This window comes from Polypterus senegalus, chromosome 2 (assembly GCF_016835505.1).
Source record: "Polypterus senegalus isolate Bchr_013 chromosome 2, ASM1683550v1, whole genome shotgun sequence".
Classification (NCBI taxonomy): domain Eukaryota; kingdom Metazoa; phylum Chordata; class Cladistia; order Polypteriformes; family Polypteridae; genus Polypterus; species Polypterus senegalus.
Genome location: NC_053155.1, coordinates 172,075,483 through 172,093,865, shown reverse-complemented (window position 1 = coordinate 172,093,865; position 18,383 = coordinate 172,075,483). Strand labels below are relative to the sequence as shown.

General features: G+C 41.4%; 1 protein-coding gene across 1 annotated transcript in view; it reads left to right on the top strand.

The window, feature by feature from the left end:
- LOC120523551 (capZ-interacting protein-like) overlaps positions 1-12,308 on the top strand; it is a 131,776-nt gene extending 119,468 nt beyond the window's left edge. The window contains exons 6-7 of the mRNA XM_039744953.1: positions 9,360-9,890; positions 11,645-12,308. Coding sequence (XP_039600887.1) covers positions 9,360-9,890; positions 11,645-11,677 — 564 coding nt within the window. The 3' untranslated portion in view covers positions 11,678-12,308. The remainder of the gene's footprint in view (positions 1-9,359; positions 9,891-11,644) is intronic.
- The last annotated feature ends 6,075 nt before the right edge of the window (positions 12,309-18,383 follow it).

The window sequence follows — 18,383 nt, the reverse complement described above, 5'->3', positions numbered from 1 at the left end:
ACCGCTGTTGTCGTCTGGACTTTCTTCTTCCACTGAAGACGTACTAGGCGGTGTTTTGCGGGTAAGGAACATCATGATGGGCAGTTGCTGGCTCTGCTTTTTCATTTGTGTAAAGAGGTTCTTATACACTTCCGTGGCTCCGTCAAGAGCATTTTTAAATTGCAAAGAACAAATCATTTGCGGGTCTCATTCTTCAGCTGATGTCTAGAGATCTTTTGCCATTCATAGAATAGTTGCGAGGCGCTTGAGAGTTAGGCCGACGTCTTCTTCTTCCTGTGCTGGATCCGCTTGTTCTTCCTCGCTCGCTGACTTGGTCATCTCGGCCAAATCTTTGTCGCTTAGCGGCTCAGAGTGGGCATCAAGGAGCTCATTGACGTCATCATAAGTCATGTCGTCGAATCCTTCTCCTCCTAGCAGTTTTACCAGCCTGACTGCTTTGTCAACCATCAAGTGATGAATCTCTTCTGCAGAAAAGCCCTTATTGTCATACACAACTTCTGGCCACAATTTCTTCCAGCAGGCATTAACCGTCTCTTTTTTTATATCATTAAGGGCCTTCTGCATGTTCACCATACACGATGTGATCATGTACTTATGCCAGTACTCCTTCAGGTAAAAGTCATCATCCGTGTCCATTGCCTCGACCATGTGTTGCAGGCTGTTCCTGGTGTACAGTACCTTGAAAGCCCGGATAACTGCTTGATCCATTGGATGAATCAGTGACGTCGTATTCGGCACCAAGAACTCTATTTTTACGCCTTGGTAGGATAGATCCAAGGGATGACCTCCAGCATTGTCCAGAAGTAAAAGGACTTTGAACTCCAACCCTTTCTCTGCCAGATAGATCTTTACCTCTGGGTTGAAACATTGGTGAAACCAATCCGACGTTAAGCGTTTCGTAATCCAGGCCTTCGGGTTGTGCATCCAGTACACAGGCAGCAGGTTTTTGTTGTTATTTTTCAGGGCCCCCGGGGGTTTTTGGACATATAAATGAGCCCAGGCTTTATCATAAAGCCTGCAGCATTGCCGCACATGACCAGCGTGATGCGATCTTTGTGAGGCTTACACCCCGGTGCTTTTGCCTCTTCCTTTGTAATAAAAGTATGAGATGGCATCCACTTCCAAAATAGGGCAGTCTCATCCATATTAAACATGGTTTCAAGCCGATATCCGCCTTCCTCTATGATCGCCTTGAACGTGTTGTGACGATGCGGGTTCTGCTCCGTGCTCCCAACACTGTTCAGGAGCCCTTTATCCCAACACCGTCGATAGATATAACCGAGGTGAGCTAGACAGTGGAGGCAACAACTGAGCAAGGAGATGGTAAAGATGTGCAAAAGTGCTTTTATTAAAAATACAATCAAAACCAGTGTTCAAATAAATAGTGCAGTAATTCAAAGTCTTTCAATCATTAAATAAATAATCCGATAAAACGTCGAGGTTAAAAAAACAATAGAAAAAAACAATCCTTTTAAAAAACGAGGTTAAAACATTCCTCAGGAAGCAGTCTTTAAAAACAACAACAAGCCCGGTGCTTCTTCTGGGCTAGCGTCTCACCTGCTTATCCCGCTTGAGCTTAGCAGCAGGTGAGACACTCTCTGCAGCTGCCCTCTTCATCTCACACACACACGACTGGAGACCTCCCGATCCCTGGCTTCGGTCTGGCACTCATCCCAGTCCCGAGACTTGGTTCCCACCAACGGCCAGGTCACTCACGTTGGGGACTCCACCACCAAGCCTCCCGACTCCCGCTGCCTTTCCGGCCTTCTGCGGCCAGTCGCCTTTCCCCGGTCACTTCTGCTACCTGCTCGCTCAGCAGGAGCAACTTCCAACTCCAACACCTGGTTGTAGGCCTAACACCCAGGCCCTCGCAGCTGCCTGCGAGCGCTCGTTCACTTGCTCGCTCACCCACATGCTCTTCGTGGCTCTCTGTCTCTTGCACCGACATGCTTCCCAATAACCTCTGTCTCCTTCTCTTTTCTTTTTCTCTCGTTCTTAACCTGACCCTCACAACCGACTTGCTCTTCTTTTATACAGCAAGGGGCCATAGCAGCTGCAGCACATTCATTAGCCACGGGAACAATCACGGATGTGGGCAGTTCCTCACCTGTGCACTCGGTGAGAAATGCCCACACCGCAGATCGCCCCGTGGCTTGCTATGGCCCAACGCCCCCTCACTAAGCCGCGAGTGCGGTGATTATTTATTTAAAAATAAACGGCCTTTGCTCAGCGAGCTGTGGACCCATAACACCACACGTGTCGGCAACATATTTCTCGGCTGCGGCTTTGTCTGCAGAGGCAGTCTCACCATGTAGGTTCACACTGGCCAAGTTGAACCTTTTTTTGAATTTTTCAAACCAGCCCTTGCTGGCAGTAAATACACAATTCTTACTGGGGGATTCAACAGAAGTTCCAGGTTGAAGGACATCGTCTAGAGCATCTCCAGCATCCGCAAACCTATCATGAAGTTGCTTGGCCTTTTCTCGGATGATACTGGTGTCCATGGGGATATTCTTCTTCCGGCAGTCTTAGATCCAAATCCCTAAAGCAGATTCCATCCGGACTACCGCCTTATTATGTCCACTTACAATTCGCTTCACGCCCTGGTTAAAGGGCACTGCGGCTGTAGATCGTATATATTGTTTTCCTTCTTCTTAATATAACAAACCGTGGACTCGTTGATGCCGTAATGGCGTCCTACAGCGGCTTAGCTTTTCCCTTCCTTCAACACGTCCAACAATTTTATCTTTTCGGCAATTGTTAGCATCTTCAGTTGGCACTTGGGCACAGCCCAAGAAGCAGTAGCAGGAGCAGATCGTTTTGTAGATATAACGAAGGGCTTGACTACAGAAACACGTTGATTGTGAATGAGCGAGATGAGATGCCAGCTAACGCAAAGCGAAATCGAATTCTACACTCTTCGTCTATGAGCCAACCAGCACCCAGGAGCTTAACCGCGTGCTCTGATTGGGTAGCTTCTCAGCCATCCACCAATAGCGTCCCTTGTTTGAAATCAACTGGGCAAACCAACTGAGGAAGCATATACATGTACCAGAAATAAAAAGACCACAGACATCCGCAAAGCAGCGAAAAATCTGCAGTATATATTTACATACAGTATGCTTACATATAAAATCTGCGATAGAGAGAAGCTGCGAAAGTCGAAGCACGATATAGTGAGGGATTACTGTAAATAACAAAATGTAGACATGAACTGTATAATGTGTGAAAGCTGATGGCCAAATATCAAATAAATACTTTCACAAAAGGTGCAAGTTACAATACCGCAGCTTCCGTGGTGCTGTGGTTGGAACTGCTGACTTAGAATCCAGAGGACATGAGTTTTAAACCAGTTCCCCTGCAAATTTACCGTTTAAAGTAGTGAGCTGTTCTTATTGTTAATTTTATACAATAAAAACATACATTTGATTTGTGTCTGTAACAGTGCAAATTTATAATACAGTAATGTATGGCATTTCTAAAAGTTAGCTTTTTTTCAGTTTTTTCTCTCAGTCATGTTCACGCACTCCCTCCCACCACCTTCTTATCTGACTCTAAGTTACAGCACCAGTATAAATTCACACCCGATCTGATGCTGTTCATTTTCAAATAATATTGCATTAGTGCGACGATGTTTTATGATTGGTACTATTCAGGTCATAAAATGATTTCTTCAAAATGTCACATATATTTGTCTCTTTCTTTTTTGCACGATGCTATGTTGACATCATGCACCAGAAGGCATGAGCTTATTCAGTGCGAGAAGGAGCACACAGGTGGCCAATAGTTGTATGCTATAACACATTTGACTTGACGGCGATCAACACGAATGTACTGTACAAGGCATGCACGGGGGCCACTGAGAAAAGAAGAGTGTTCTTTGCTCACCTTGCAGATGAACTTTGTAGTCACTTTTTACAAGAAAAGGTGATGGATAATGCAAAAGATGATGCAACATCAACAAGCTTCTGTTCCAACACCACCGCTATATACACACACACACACACACACACATACATATATATATATACATATATACATATACATATACATATCTTCATATCTACATATCTATATACATATCTACATATACACATATAAATATACATACCTATCTACATCATATATACACACACATACATACATACACACACACAAATTATATATATGTGTGTATGTATGTATGTATGTATGTGTGTGTGTGTGTGTATATATATATATATATATATACATACATACATATATATACACATACTTGTGTGTATGTTTGTATGTGTCTATATGTGTGTGTATAGCTTTGGTCACTGAGTGCAAGGGAAAAATAATAAAATATAGTCTATAAGTTATTAAACAGTAAAACATTAACGTTTTAAGAAGTACAGGTACATTGAGCACTACTGGAGTGGTTGCGGGTAAACTACATTTTAAAGACTGTGTAACACAACAGGTAAGTAACTAACAGCAGCTAAAATGTATATGGATCATCTCTCGGTAGTAGATCCCTTTTGAAAGGCGCTACACGACGGCTGTGGTATAGAAATTACATTTTCTATGTGAACGTTCAAATTTGTGCCTCTGGTAATGTGCCTTACCGGCATTTAAAGAAAATTAGTTTTGTGTCCTCTGCAGTGTTAAGAGAGAAAGGCTTTGGTTTGGGATAAAAGGGAAAAAGGTGTAAAGAAAGGAAAGTTGCCTTTTTCTTTTATATAGTATAGAGAGATGTGTTCGCTGACGTTATGATCGCCTTTTGGGGACAGTCGCGTGGGTCTTGTGTAGACTGGTGAGACGTCCTCGCCATTAATCGGCTGTGATGGCACTGTCAGTCCTCCACTCCTGTGCGTGTCTTCATAATCCGAGGTGAGGACCTCATAATCGTATACGTGCAAAAGAAAGTGTGAATCGCCTTAATATTATTTTGCCGTGGTGTAGAAAAGGGGTCCCGTGTTTGCACTTGTCTGGGCTATAGCGCAGGGGGAGGATGAAAAAAATTAAAAGTGCTCACTTTGACTTAAGGCAGAAGCGCAGTCAGCGCCTCAAAGGCCGGCACAGCTATGCACGCGCGCTGGCTGCTCGACTTTTGCAGGGCAGGAGACCACAGTTTTGCAGACACGTTCATGATATCAAAAGTCTCAGCGCTCTTTGGAGGTCATTCATATATTATATAATATATATATATATATCAAAATACCCGCTACTTGCGGAGAAGTAGTGTGTTAAAGAAGTAATGAAAAAGAAAAGGAAACATTTTAATAATAACGTAACATGATTGACATTGTCATGAGTGTTGCTGTCATATATATGCCTGCCTAAATAAGTCACCCTCGCTTTGCTCTTACTTTTTACCGTTCATTTAATCATGGCAAATGGCGGAAAAATTATAAAATGGAAGGAGGATGGCTTTACCAAAACAATTATTGATGGCGAATCGATTATTCATAAAGCTTGAATTGGTGATCTGTTTTTCTGTGTTAACCTCATATTTTTCATACTTCTTCTCAAACTAAGGTGGTGCAAGGGTAAAATGAATCGGGATGCGCTGATCAATGTAATCGGTGTACCAGGAAATCATGCATTGACAAAAGCTCCCTTTGCTTGTAATGCAAAGTGTGATTAAATGCATTATTTTTTAACGCGTTATGGAGCACATGCATCGAAGCTTCTCAGCTGTGCTTGTGCTAAGAAAAGGAAAGATTTTAAAAATAACGTAACACGATTGTCAATGTAACCTTTTGTAAGTAGTGCCTGGAGGATTCAGTGTGCAGAAACTCTAGAGACAGCGTGTGTATTAACTTGTGGATTTTTCTGTGAGTATTTGGTGGCAGTCTGACGGTTGCTTCGAAGACGGCGTTAGCCGAGCTCAGCTCAGAGCAAATGAGATGAATGGGAGGGAGATGATGACGTGACTCCCCCACCCGCCTTAACTGTCAATCCCCCACAAACACAGTCTCTCGGAATTTGCATAAGCACACCCCTTCACCTACAATTTTAACTTAGTTACAAAGTGATCAAAACTCTCTTTATATCCTCGCCCTCTCATTAAACTTGTATCCCGCATTACCTGTGGGCATGTGAAACGCCAGTGGTAGCCTGTCTATGAACTTAATTTAAAGTTTAGGTTTACACCTTGCTTTCTTTCCGAGGTAGCAGCACTCATGAATATGGTAGTATATGTCACTCGCTCGCTTCTTATTGTTTCGCTACCTTCTCAATTATATAATGCATGTTTTCTTAAGTGCTTTTTGGAGGTCTTCCTGGTTTTCTATGCACTGCATTGACAGTCAGTTCACGTGATTACGTGGGAGGCGTGATGATGTCACACGAAACTCCGCCCCCCCCACATCATTCCAGCTCAACTCCATTACAGTTAATGGAGAAAAATACCTTCCAGTTATGACCATTAGGTGTAGAATTTCGAAATGAAACCTGCCCAACTTTTGTAAGTAAGCTGTAAGGAATGAGCCTGCCAAATTTCAGCCTTCTACCTACACGGGAAGTTGGAGAATTAGCGATGAGTCAGTGAGTGAGTGAGTGAGTGAGTGAGTGAGTGAGTGAGTGAGTGAGTGAGTGAGTGAGTGAGTGAGTGAGTGAGTGAGTGAGTGAGTGAGTGAGTGAGTGAGTGAGGGCTTTGCCTTTTATTAGTATAGATACCTATGTCGCTGTTTTTTTTGTAAGTGCGGCTTTGACATCATGGACCATAAGGTGCATACTAATTCAGCGTTTGCAGGAACACTCAATAAAACTGAATAAAAAACTTTCATGTGACGGTGAGATACGAAGAAGGCAGATTCACCAGCATTTGTGTGTCAGCTTTTATCCCTCCAGATCAGAGAATTTCCAGTTCCATTGTCTCAAACACCACACACATCTACAGTTATTCCCAGTTTCATATAAAAAGTAACCATGTCAGATCTTAGGGGAATGTTGTATCGTTATCATGACTGAGAAAATAAAAGTGAAAAAAAAAACGCTAACTTTTACAAGTGCTATAAATTTACACCGGCTGTTACAGACAAAAATTAAATGTATGTTTTTATTGTATAATATTAACAGTACTGCGGTGGGCTGGTGCCCTGCCCAGGGTTTGTTTCCTGCCATGCGTCCTGTGTTGGCTGGGATTGGCTCCAGCAGACCCCCGTGACCCTGTAGTTAGCATATAGTGGGCTGGATAATAGTTGGATGGATATTAACTATAAGAGCAGCTCACTACTAAAAACGGTAAATTTGCCGGGGAGCTGGTTTCGAACTCATGACCTCAGGATTATAAGTCGGCAGTTCTAACCACAGCACCTGTCATATTGTACTTGCACCTTTTGTGAAAGTGTTTATTTGATATTTGGCCATCAGCTTTTACAAATTATACAGTTCATGTCTACATTTTGTCATTTATTACTAAAACATTTAGACACAAAACACACATCAAATTATTCCCCCTTACAATTCTGGGTAGCTCACTCCCAGATAATCAATCAAGGCAGGAACTGGAAGAACTTCTTGTCCATTCTGAGGCGGTGGGGGGGAATGGTATAGCAGGCTGCTTGGGCATATCGACACATTTAGAAGACAAAAGACGCTGATGGAGAGGTGCGAAGGGATTTAAGGTGGGCCGTATTTACGAGTTTTTTCGTTGGCTCTGTTAATTCTAGTGTTAAAGCCTAAAAACAGACTAACCTGCTTCCCCCAATCAAATTGTAAAAATGCAGGTCTTGCTTAATGCTGGACTTCTTGAAAACTTGTTTCCGAAAGCCCTTCAAAGTATGAAAGATGCCAGCAAATTCTAGCACCTTGAGTTCAGGGTTGACAAATTTGAGGTGCAATAGCTAGTCAGATTTGTTACAGAGGAATTTAGCTGAGTAAACTTTATTGAGACAGTATAAACTCCTAAAATGGTACATGAGATAACTTCATTTAAGACCAATAGTATCCGATGGGTCACAGTCAGGTATAAGCATAATGCAAGACCTGTACAATGTCAAGAAAAGTGGGAGGCAAAAATATAAAACACTCCCTAGAAAGTGCACCAGCCCATATCAGGGGCAAATTTAACATCATCATCCATCTAAACCACATGTCTTTGGACTGAAGAAGCCAGAGCACCTAGAGGAAACCCACACACATGGGAATAATATACAAATTCCACAAAGGGAACACCTAAAATGCAAACCCTGCTTTCATTTTTATTAGTCAGCAGAACTAGCAGTCCGCCACTGTGTATGTAATGAGAGTATGTAATTCATGGAATACATTAACAAGCAGTGTAATAATGGAACAGGTGCAAAAGATTTAAAGAATCCTCTAAACATTAGTTGTAAATAATACTTCATTGATAAAATTAAGAAAAAAACTCATATTGCCATTCACAAATCTGATCCCAAAGATTTTTGATAAGGGATTGTGGGTCTATTTTACTTTCAAGGTCTTCTGAACTGAATTTGATGGTTTCTTAAATTTTAAATTAAACGGCACATCGTCCTCAAAATGTTTCTTATGTTCTGAAAGGGATTTTTCTGCCTACCAGGCTTACTAATCACCACAATAGCTCAAGCTGCCCTAACACTTACAGCATTTCATTTGACATTACAGATTTCTACTCTTCAAAAAGAATTGGCCTGAGCACTTCTACATCCAATTAATGATTTTTTTTTGTCCAGTTCTCTGAGACTCATCAGTAGTTTTGTTACAAACAGATCAGATTGATGTTTGAGGTGTTAAGTAACAAGAGAAAACAAATTCTGGGTTAATAGAATGATATAGGTGATGATATATAGTGATTTGGACATGTACAGTGATAGATAGAGAATGACTGGGTGAACAGATGCACCAGGATGGAGTTGGAGGGGACACAGTGGCGTAGCGTAGTGGGCGGCTGGGCGGCACTTGTAGGGGGCGGCAAAGATTACTGTATATTTTAGTCTTTTAAATTGAAATACCTAAATAAGGGGGCGGCGAAATTTTCCTCCGCCCTGGGTGGCTGACACCCACGCTACGCCACTGAGGGGACAAGACCAAGAAGTAGGCTGAAGAAGCTGGAAATGTTGTCAGATGAAATAAGCAGAATATGCCTCACCGCAAAAGATGCAGAGGATCATGGAGAATGTTGGAAAATATTTGTGGGAAAGTTGTTAACCTGAGTAAACCTGGAAAGTGGCCTTAAACTAGTAGAGATGACGATGATTCAATCATATAAATTAATTATTAAAGAAGAGTTTACAAAACTGTGATAAAATATATTGTTTCAACTGAATATTCACATGTCACGCTTGGACATAACAGTTGATTTATTGATAATTTGACCTTTTAAACACATATGCCCTGATTTTTCTTTTTCACAAGTAATATTTTTGATTTTGCATTGTGTTTAGGGTCGAGCTCGTCATTCAATCAAACGTCGTCCTCCAAGTCGTCGGCTCAGAAAATCAGGATCAGATGATACAGTAAGTAATACTTCTTCTCCAAGTGAAGATAAACCTCTGCACCCTGAAGATGATGAAGTGTTTAACTCAAAGCCTGATGAAGATCCTCAAGATGCCCAAGACGACAATGAACTGCTTCCTGAAGACAAAGAAATCTGCATGACCAAGTCTGATGAATCTGTAGAACAGAGTAAGCCTTGCATTGTAAACAAGGACAATAATGGGGAGAGCAATAATAGGGAGCAAGAAAAAGAAGCAACTGGTGGCAGTACACTGGAAGCTGAAAAGTGTAAAGAGGAGGTAAAAGTCATGGAGAATTCTCCAGATAAATCTCTAGCAGAATCAAAAATCAACAATGATACAGCGGAGGTCACTCTTTCTTCAAAACCAGAAGATGTTGCCATAAAAAATAATGATGATCCAGAAACTACAGAAAATAAAGAAGGTGATGAAATGGAAAAACCGAATTTTAATGAAAAGGTAACAAAAATGTTGATGATTTTTGACAGGTTTTAAAGTATAAGCCACTCATTGATAAAACACTGGAAAATGTTTACTTTTAGCCTAGTTCTCATTTTTGTACATCTTTCTTTGCTTACTGTCTTGTTTTTCTGCTTTGATTGGTAATTTGTATTCACTATTTCATAAAGCATAGAATTTTGTAAATTACTAAATACTGAAGCTTTATACACAAACAATAACATTAACTTATGAAGTGTACAAAATAAATACTATGAAACTTTCCTATTATAAATATTAGTGGTCATTTATTAAACAGTAATAAACAGTTTTTTTTATAAACAGAGTGCATATTTTATTTCTGACATATTTCAGTATTCAAGTCATTAATGTAATAAATAATATAGTAAAATCAAATCCAGTGACATTTTGAGCTACTTACCATACACTGATTTGCTGTGGTGTTTAAATGACTATATGATATTACATTATCTGAGACTGCCTCGCAGTTAGGAGACCCGGGTGTGCTTCCCGGGTCCTCCCTACGTGGAGTTTGCATGTTCTCCCCGTGTCTGTGTGGGTTTCCTCCAGGTACTCCGGTTTCCTCCCACAGTCCAAAGATATGCAGGTTAGGTGCATTGGCGATTCTTAATTGTCCCTAGAGTGTGGTTGGTGTGTGTGTGTGCCCTGCGGTGGGTTGGCGCCCTGCCCAGGGTTTGTTTCCTGCCTTGCGACCTGCGTTGGCTGGGATTGGCTCCAGCAGACCCTGTAGTTAGGATATAGCGGGTTGGATAATGGATGGATGGATTATCTGAGACTTTTACTTATCCCACATTGTTAATACTGATGGCTGAAAAGAACTTTTAATCTCATGTTTTCTTAGAAAATGGAGATCACAATATTCCTAGATACAACAGGTTTTAATGGAAACCTACCTTGTACAACATTAAACAAAATCTCAAATTACTAACGTAATCCAAATGTCATGTATCCAGCTGTTTGCTCACAATGTCCCATACACATGCAGTTTGGCTATATGGAAAAGTACACTTCTGCATGGGAAAGAAGTGCATTCAAATGGAATCATAGTTTTGAAAAGTGTCTCTCTGTCTTCTGCCTTAAGCCTACATATTTTGTTTCATACATCAAGGTACAGGAGTACAGAATATTCAGAGAAATTTAAGGGTTTTATTTACAGCTTTCTGTTTCACCTTGACAGCAAAGTAAAAACAAAACAGGTGACAAAAAGATCTCTGTTGTTTACATACAGCTGGAACAGCAGCTTATTTGTTATATGCAAGAATTGGAGCTTTCAATAAATGTACACAAAAATGCATATTTTTTTTTAGATGTTCGCCTTATTTTATGATTTCCACTTATTTTGAAGGTTTCCTAAGATGTGACAGCTTACTGTGAAAGTTGGGCAGAGTGACGAGTATGGATGTAAACAATGTGATCAAATGTTTTTATATTCATATTGTGGAAAATGTCTTTGAAATTCACACTGCATGTAGTTTATAAACAAATTATATTTTGATTATTCCTTAAATGAAGGATATTGCTTCTGTGCTTAACATTAATTTAATAAGAACTATTTTTGAACTATGTTTTCTTTAAATACATACAGCAATGTTAATACTGATGATTCCATTTGCACTTGGAATAAATGACAGACCTCCTTATGTGTTGGATATTAATAAAGATGACTTAATTGACTGAAACATCATAAAGCATGAAAATACATAATTTTATTTCTTTCTCTATTTTATATGCAGGAGACATCTTCAAGTAAGGATAATGACAACTGAGGTCATTGTGGGAGAGACAAATTGTCCAGTCACTGAAGGCTATTGTACAGTAGATTTGCCAGTCTAAAAAGCCATCGATCAAATGAATTCCATTTACAAAGGAGAATCTTCACACATAATCTATCATGTTAATTTATTGTATACAGTATGTTAAGTATGATCTAGGCCTACTTTTTAAACAAATCTTACTGCACTTAAAAGTAGGAAACCTTAAGGTGTGTATTTTATTTTTATTCTGAAGAAGAAAACATGATTTTTGTAACACAGCCAGCTGAGCAAATGGCCTTATCCAAACAAACTACACATTTTGAATCAGTGTAAAATGCACCAAAGATATTTATTTACTGCTTTTGCAAACAGTGACCTGTAAGTGGCACTGTCATACCATCAAATCTATTTTGAACGTATCTTAAGGGTTGACAGCTTATTCTGAAAGTGTAAATTTAAACAATGCGATCAAATATTCTACCTTACACAAGTTATCAGTTTCAGAGTTTTAACATAAGAAAATGTAATACACACGTGCATACTCATTAATACTGTGTTAAAAAGAGGGAATTTATATATTAAAGCTTAATTTTTAAAAATGTCAAAATTTATATGAAATAAAAACAGTGTATTAGCTTTTTTATATGTATGGCTCTGTGCTTGTTATTCCTCATTTCCATCTATATTGGTAATTTTATTTCATAAAACGCATTATTGAAAGCTGTTTCCATTCAGTATTTTTTAAAATGCAAAAATAATACAGACTTACTACATCCATCAAATTACAGAAACCAGGACCTAAACAGCTGAAAAGATGGTGGACCCTGGGACCAGTTCATCACAGGAAATTCACAATGCACCATTAGCAACTCTGACAGCAAATCTTTATTGGTTTATAAACCAGAATGCAGTATTGTGCCCAAGTAAAGTATTGCAGGAGAAAGAAAAATAAAATGAACAGAAAATGGCATAAGATCAAAGAAAGCCTCCATTCAGATACTGCTGGGTTTTTATGGTGTATGTGCTAAATGTGTTACCTGGTGTGTAGAAGGTGTCAGAGCCACAGTTCTTTGAAAAACAAGGGAGAGAGAGAGAGAGTAATGAGTACCATGTTTAGGATTCTCCACTATATATCGCCAATACCCTCCACTTGTGTCATGGCTCTGTACAGATGCTCTTCGTGCTTTTTAGCTGCCATAAATATAGATGATGACTGACCAAACAAGTTGTCTCTTATTGTCTTCAAGCCTCTTTTTTGTAGTTTAAGCTACACAATTGTTTTATTTTGTGTAGCAAAAAAAAACTCAGTTTTTATGGACTTCAGATGAGGACTGAAACTGACCGAGATTTCTCTGGTTTTGAGTTTTGAATTCACAGACTTCATGCACTATATTGAATAAAAAAAATATATGAAGCAAGCTTTAAATGAAAGCATTGCAAAGGCATGTGTAGTCAAATGTTTTCCACACATCTTAGATAACAAAAATGTTATTGTCTCTTTGAAAAACATTAAAATAATGTCAACTTCCAGGTAAGTGAATAATAAAGATCATGAACCGCAACCCCATTGATTCTTGCATGTTGGAATCATAAAGACTACAATCTCACTTCTGATTTTGTTTGAACATCTGCAGTATAACCTAGTCAACTACTTTATGGACCATGTTAAATTGTTTATAGTGTAATGGTAAAGATTTTAGACTTCAAGCCTTGGGATTGTGTGTTCAAATCCTTCCAGTGATGTTGTATAACAATGAGCAAGTCACTTCACCTGCTTGTGCTCCAATTGAGAAAAGAAATGTAACCAATTGTATCTAAAGTCTGTACGTTACTCTAGATAACTATGTCAGCCAAGTAATATTTTAATTTTTCAGGCTTCTTATCATATTTTGGGTTATAATCCTTACATGTGCTACCAAGCACACCCTTGCTGCTGCTGTGCATCCTTAAAGTGCATAGAAAGTGATATGACTAACAGGACAATGTTGTTAATACAAGAGTTGTAGTGGAGCTTTGTTTCTTTATAGTTTGTTTTATGTTGTGCTGCCCCTGCGAGTTGGTGGCAGGATTGGCACTCCAGCCACAGTAAAAAAAAAACTTAAACACTGTTCCAGTGTGATGCTGAGGTGTCACTTGCTGCACTCAGGTCCCGATCCGGGTGGTTTGTCGCGTGGTGGGTGCGGCAACACGCTTTCAGCGCATGCTTCCAAGCTGTGTTCATTCTTGTGTTATTTAGACATTTACAGGGTCATAATTGTCATGTGTATAATACACAATGATGTTCTTTCTCCAATTTGCTAATAAATATGTAACATGTCACAACTCTTCAGCACAATGATTAGTGAGCATTGTATAATTATTTACTTGATTGAAAATGTCATCCACAACTCCCAGCAAGTGTTGTCCACCAACTCCAACTCCCCGTGAGATGAGGTGGCCTTTATTTATGCCAGACCTGGAAGTACTTCCAATACCATAAAACAGCATGATGGTAGTACTTACAGGTCAGACAGAAACTCCTTGAAATAATGATAATTCTCTCTTACTGTTCTGTGGCTCCCAGTTGAGTTGTCCAAAAGGGCTACAGTTCCCGACATACCCTGTGGATGTATGCATAGGTGCAATAGATCAGGAGTTCTGCCATCTTGCATATCTTGAGATTATACTTTCATGGATGGCTGTGCCCCACAATCCACCCACTTTATAGTCCCGTCCAGGAACAAGAACACCTCAGTCCAATGCCCTCTGCCATTGCAATATTTATAAAGTGGATTCAGGAAGTGGTCAGACCCCTTAACTTTCTGCACACCTTATCATGTTGTAAATTTCATTGTAAACATACATTTGCCATTTTTGCCCATTAATCTTACATTCAGTAACCTATAATGACAAAATGAAACATTGTCTCCAGAAAGGCTTGCAAATTTATTGCAGTTTTTCTCAATTGCTTAAGCACTATATCTTTAACAGTCAACTAGATAACCATTTGCTTTAGGTGAGGCTTTTGCCTTATCTAGAGTAGTCACCAAGATAGATGCTAAGGTTAAAATGAAGTAGATGTGTAATGAACACCTCCTTAAAAAGGGGGAACAAACTAGTGAGAAAAGTCAATCACTCCTATTATGAAGAGGTGATAAGATCAATAGGAAGACCTGTAGGACACCCCTATTAACAAAGCAATATTTAAATTAATGGATGAATCGACATGTATGCAGAGTTACTGGTGGATGTAGCCGATTAGCTAAGATGATAGAATTCTGTTTATTAAGAGTCAGATTACGTGAGGTATTTGATAAATTAATGGAAATAGGAAAAAGGGAATGAGTTGTTTTCTTGATGGCTCACAGAATGAACTGAGACATATGTGCATAAACAACTGTTCTGCATTTTCATCTAATCTCCGTGAATGACTTCATTGAAAACAGAGAAAAGTTTTTCCACAACACAAACACAAATCTCATTGGTGAAACATCACCATACAGTCAGTCTGAAAACACTCCTCTCTATAATCAAACACAAGGTATCAAAACTTACGCTCAGCACTAAGCTCTCCAGCTGAAAACACCGTACTGTATGTCAAATTGCTTCAAACTTGAAGCTAAACTACTGACTGTTTATAAATTAAGCCACATATGCATTTGCTGTTGTTGTTTTTGGATGAACCAACAATGGATAATAGAGAGGGAGCCAGAAGAGGTAGAGAAAAGCAAAGAACTGTAATACAGTGGACCCTTGACTTACAAACTCAATTTGTTCGCGAGTGCTGGTTGTAACTCAAGTTGGTTGTAAGTCAAGACTATTTTTCCCATAAGAAATAATGGAAATACCCATAATGCGCTCTGATCCTCCCACAGCAACACTTACTTAACCTTTTCATAATAAAAATGGGTTGTGTAATGTGCATAATTTACCAAAACACCAATAATTTTTCTAATGTACTAACCAAAAATTTATAAAAAGTGCCTAGCCTACCAGAAACAACAATTTCATACTGTACTCACCATTTAATTTGACATCTTTGGGCTGCAGGAAGGGAGGAGAAAGAAACGGAAGGTGGTTATTGTTTAGAAGGAGCCTCCTTATGCAAATCTTTTCTTTGTAAAATTGTCGAGATGGTGGATTTTGACATGCTGTACATATTAGCGAGATCGGTCACACGAACACCACTGTCATATTTCCGCACAATTTCCTTCTTCGTTTCGATTGTGATCGCTGTTTCTCAAGTTAATAATGACAGTAGTCAAGCACTCAGTTCAAAGCTGGTCGTGTTGTGGACTGCTGTAATAATACACTCCAAAGCAAGCCGGTGCTGACTCAGCCTGATGACATCATCATGTGCCGCGCCAGCCTGCTAGCTAACATCCCTTAACAATCGCTTTCTTTACCTTTGTTACCTTCTCTTCCTTCCTTAGCAATTATGCGTCTTGATTGCCATGGTCTTAGTGAATTATATATACAGATAAATCACTGCACTGTCCGAAATTACATCCACAAAAGCATGTATCTGGGCTCCGACTGACGCTTTGTTTGTTTGTTTGTTTGTTTACAATTATACACGTGGCCGCATTCGGGTCGTAACGCAAGAAGTTGGTTGTAAATCAAAACAAAAATTTTGATTGTAAATCAAGTTGTTCGCATGTCAGGCTGGTCGTATATCAAGGGTCGACTGTATAAGATGATATTCATGCTACTGTAGTTGACCTTGTGCTTGTCCATGGTTTAACAATGAGAAAACCTCCGCAATTAATGCATCTGAATCTCACTCGCTACATAGTTGCTTTCCTAGTCTGTACCTTCAGAATTGAGAACAGGTAAAGCATTTTAATTTAATGGCATTTAGCAGATGGCGAGCGCCTGGTGGCCGGGCCTGCACCCATGGGGCTCGGCCGGGCACAGCCCGAAGAGGTAACGTGGGTCCTCCTCCCCATGGGCTCACCACCTATGGGAGGGGCCAAGGAGGTTGGGTGCAGTGTGAGTTGGGTGGTGGCGAGGCGGGACCTTGGCGGTCTGATCCTGGCTACAGAAACTGGCTCTTGGGACGTGGAATGTCACCTCTCTGAAGGGAAGGAGCCTGAGCTAGTGCGTGAGGTGAGAGGTTCCGGCTAGATATAGTCGGACTCACCTCGACGCACAGCTTGGACTCTGGAACCAATCTCCTTGAGAGGGGCTGGACTCTCTACCACTCTGGAGTTGCCCCGGTGAGAGGCGCCGAGCAGGTGTGGGCATACTTATTGCCCCCCGACTTGGAGCCTGTGCATTGGGGTTTACCCCGGTGGACGAGAGGGTGGCCTCCCTCCGCCGGGTGGGGAAGGGTCCTGACTGTTGTTTGTGCATATCGCCAACAGCAGTTTGGAGTATCCACCCTTTTGGAGTCTCTGGAGGGTTGCTAGAGGGCATACCTTCTGGGGATTCCCTCGTTTTGCTGGGAGACTTCAATGCTCACGTGGGCAATGACAGTGAGACCTGGAAGGGCGTGATTGGGAGGAATGGCCCCGATCTGAACCCGGCGGTGTTTTGTTATTGGACTTCTGTGCGCGTCATGGATTGTCCATAACGAACACCATGTTCAAGCATAAGGGTGTTCATATGTGCACTTGGCACCAGGACACCCTAGGCCTCAGGTCGATGATCGACTTTGTGGTCGTGTCGCCGGACTTGCGCCATATGTCTTGGACACTCGGGTGAAGAGAGGGGCGGAGCTGTCAACTGATCACCACCTGGTGGTGAGTTGGCTTCATGGTGGGGAAGATGCGGTCAGACCTGGTAGGCCCAAGCGTGTTGTGAGGGTCTGCTGGGAACGGCTGGCAGAGTCCCCTGTCAGAAGTAGCTTCAACTCCCACCTCCGGCAGAACTTCAACCACGTCCCGAGGGAGGTGGGGGACATTGAGTCGAATGGGCCATGTTCCGTGCCTCTATTGTTGAGGCGGCTGACGGAGCTGTGGCCGCAAGGTGGTCGGTGCCTGTCGTGGCGGCAATCCCGAACCCGTTGGTGGACACCGCGTGAGGGATGCCGTCAAGCTGAAGAAGGAGTCCTATAGGACTTTTTTGTCCTGTGGGTCTCTGGAGGCAGCTGATAGGTACCGGCAGGCCAAGCGAACGCTGCTTCGTTGTTGCTGAGGCAAAACTTCGGGCATGGGAGGAGTTTGGAGAGGCCATGGAGAACGACTTTCGGACGACTTCGAGGAGATTCTGGTCCACCGTCCGGCAGTGCAGTGTCAACACCGTATATGGTGGGGATGGTGCGCTGCTGACCTCGACTTGGGACGTTGTGGGTCGGTGGGAGGAGTACTTCGAAGACCTCCTCAATCCCACTAACATGCCTTCCAATGAGGAAGCAGAGCCTGGGGACTCTGAGGTGGGCTCTCCCATCTCTGGGACTGAAGTCACCGAGGTGGTCAAAAACTCCTTGGTGGCAGGGCCCGGGGTGGATGAGATCCGAGTTCCTTAAGGCTCTGGATGTTGTAGGACTGTCTTGGTTGACACGTCTCTGCAACATCGCATGGACATCGGGACAGTGCCTCTGGATTGGCAGACCGGGGTGGTGGTCCCCTCTTTAAAAGGGGACGGAGGGTGTGTTCCAACTATAGAGGGATCACACTCCTCAGCCTCCCTGGAAAAGTCTATTCGGGGGTTCTGGAGAGGAGGGTCCGTCGGATAGTGAACCTCGGATTCAGGAGGAACAGTGTGGTTTTAGTCCTGGTCGCGAACAGTGGACCAG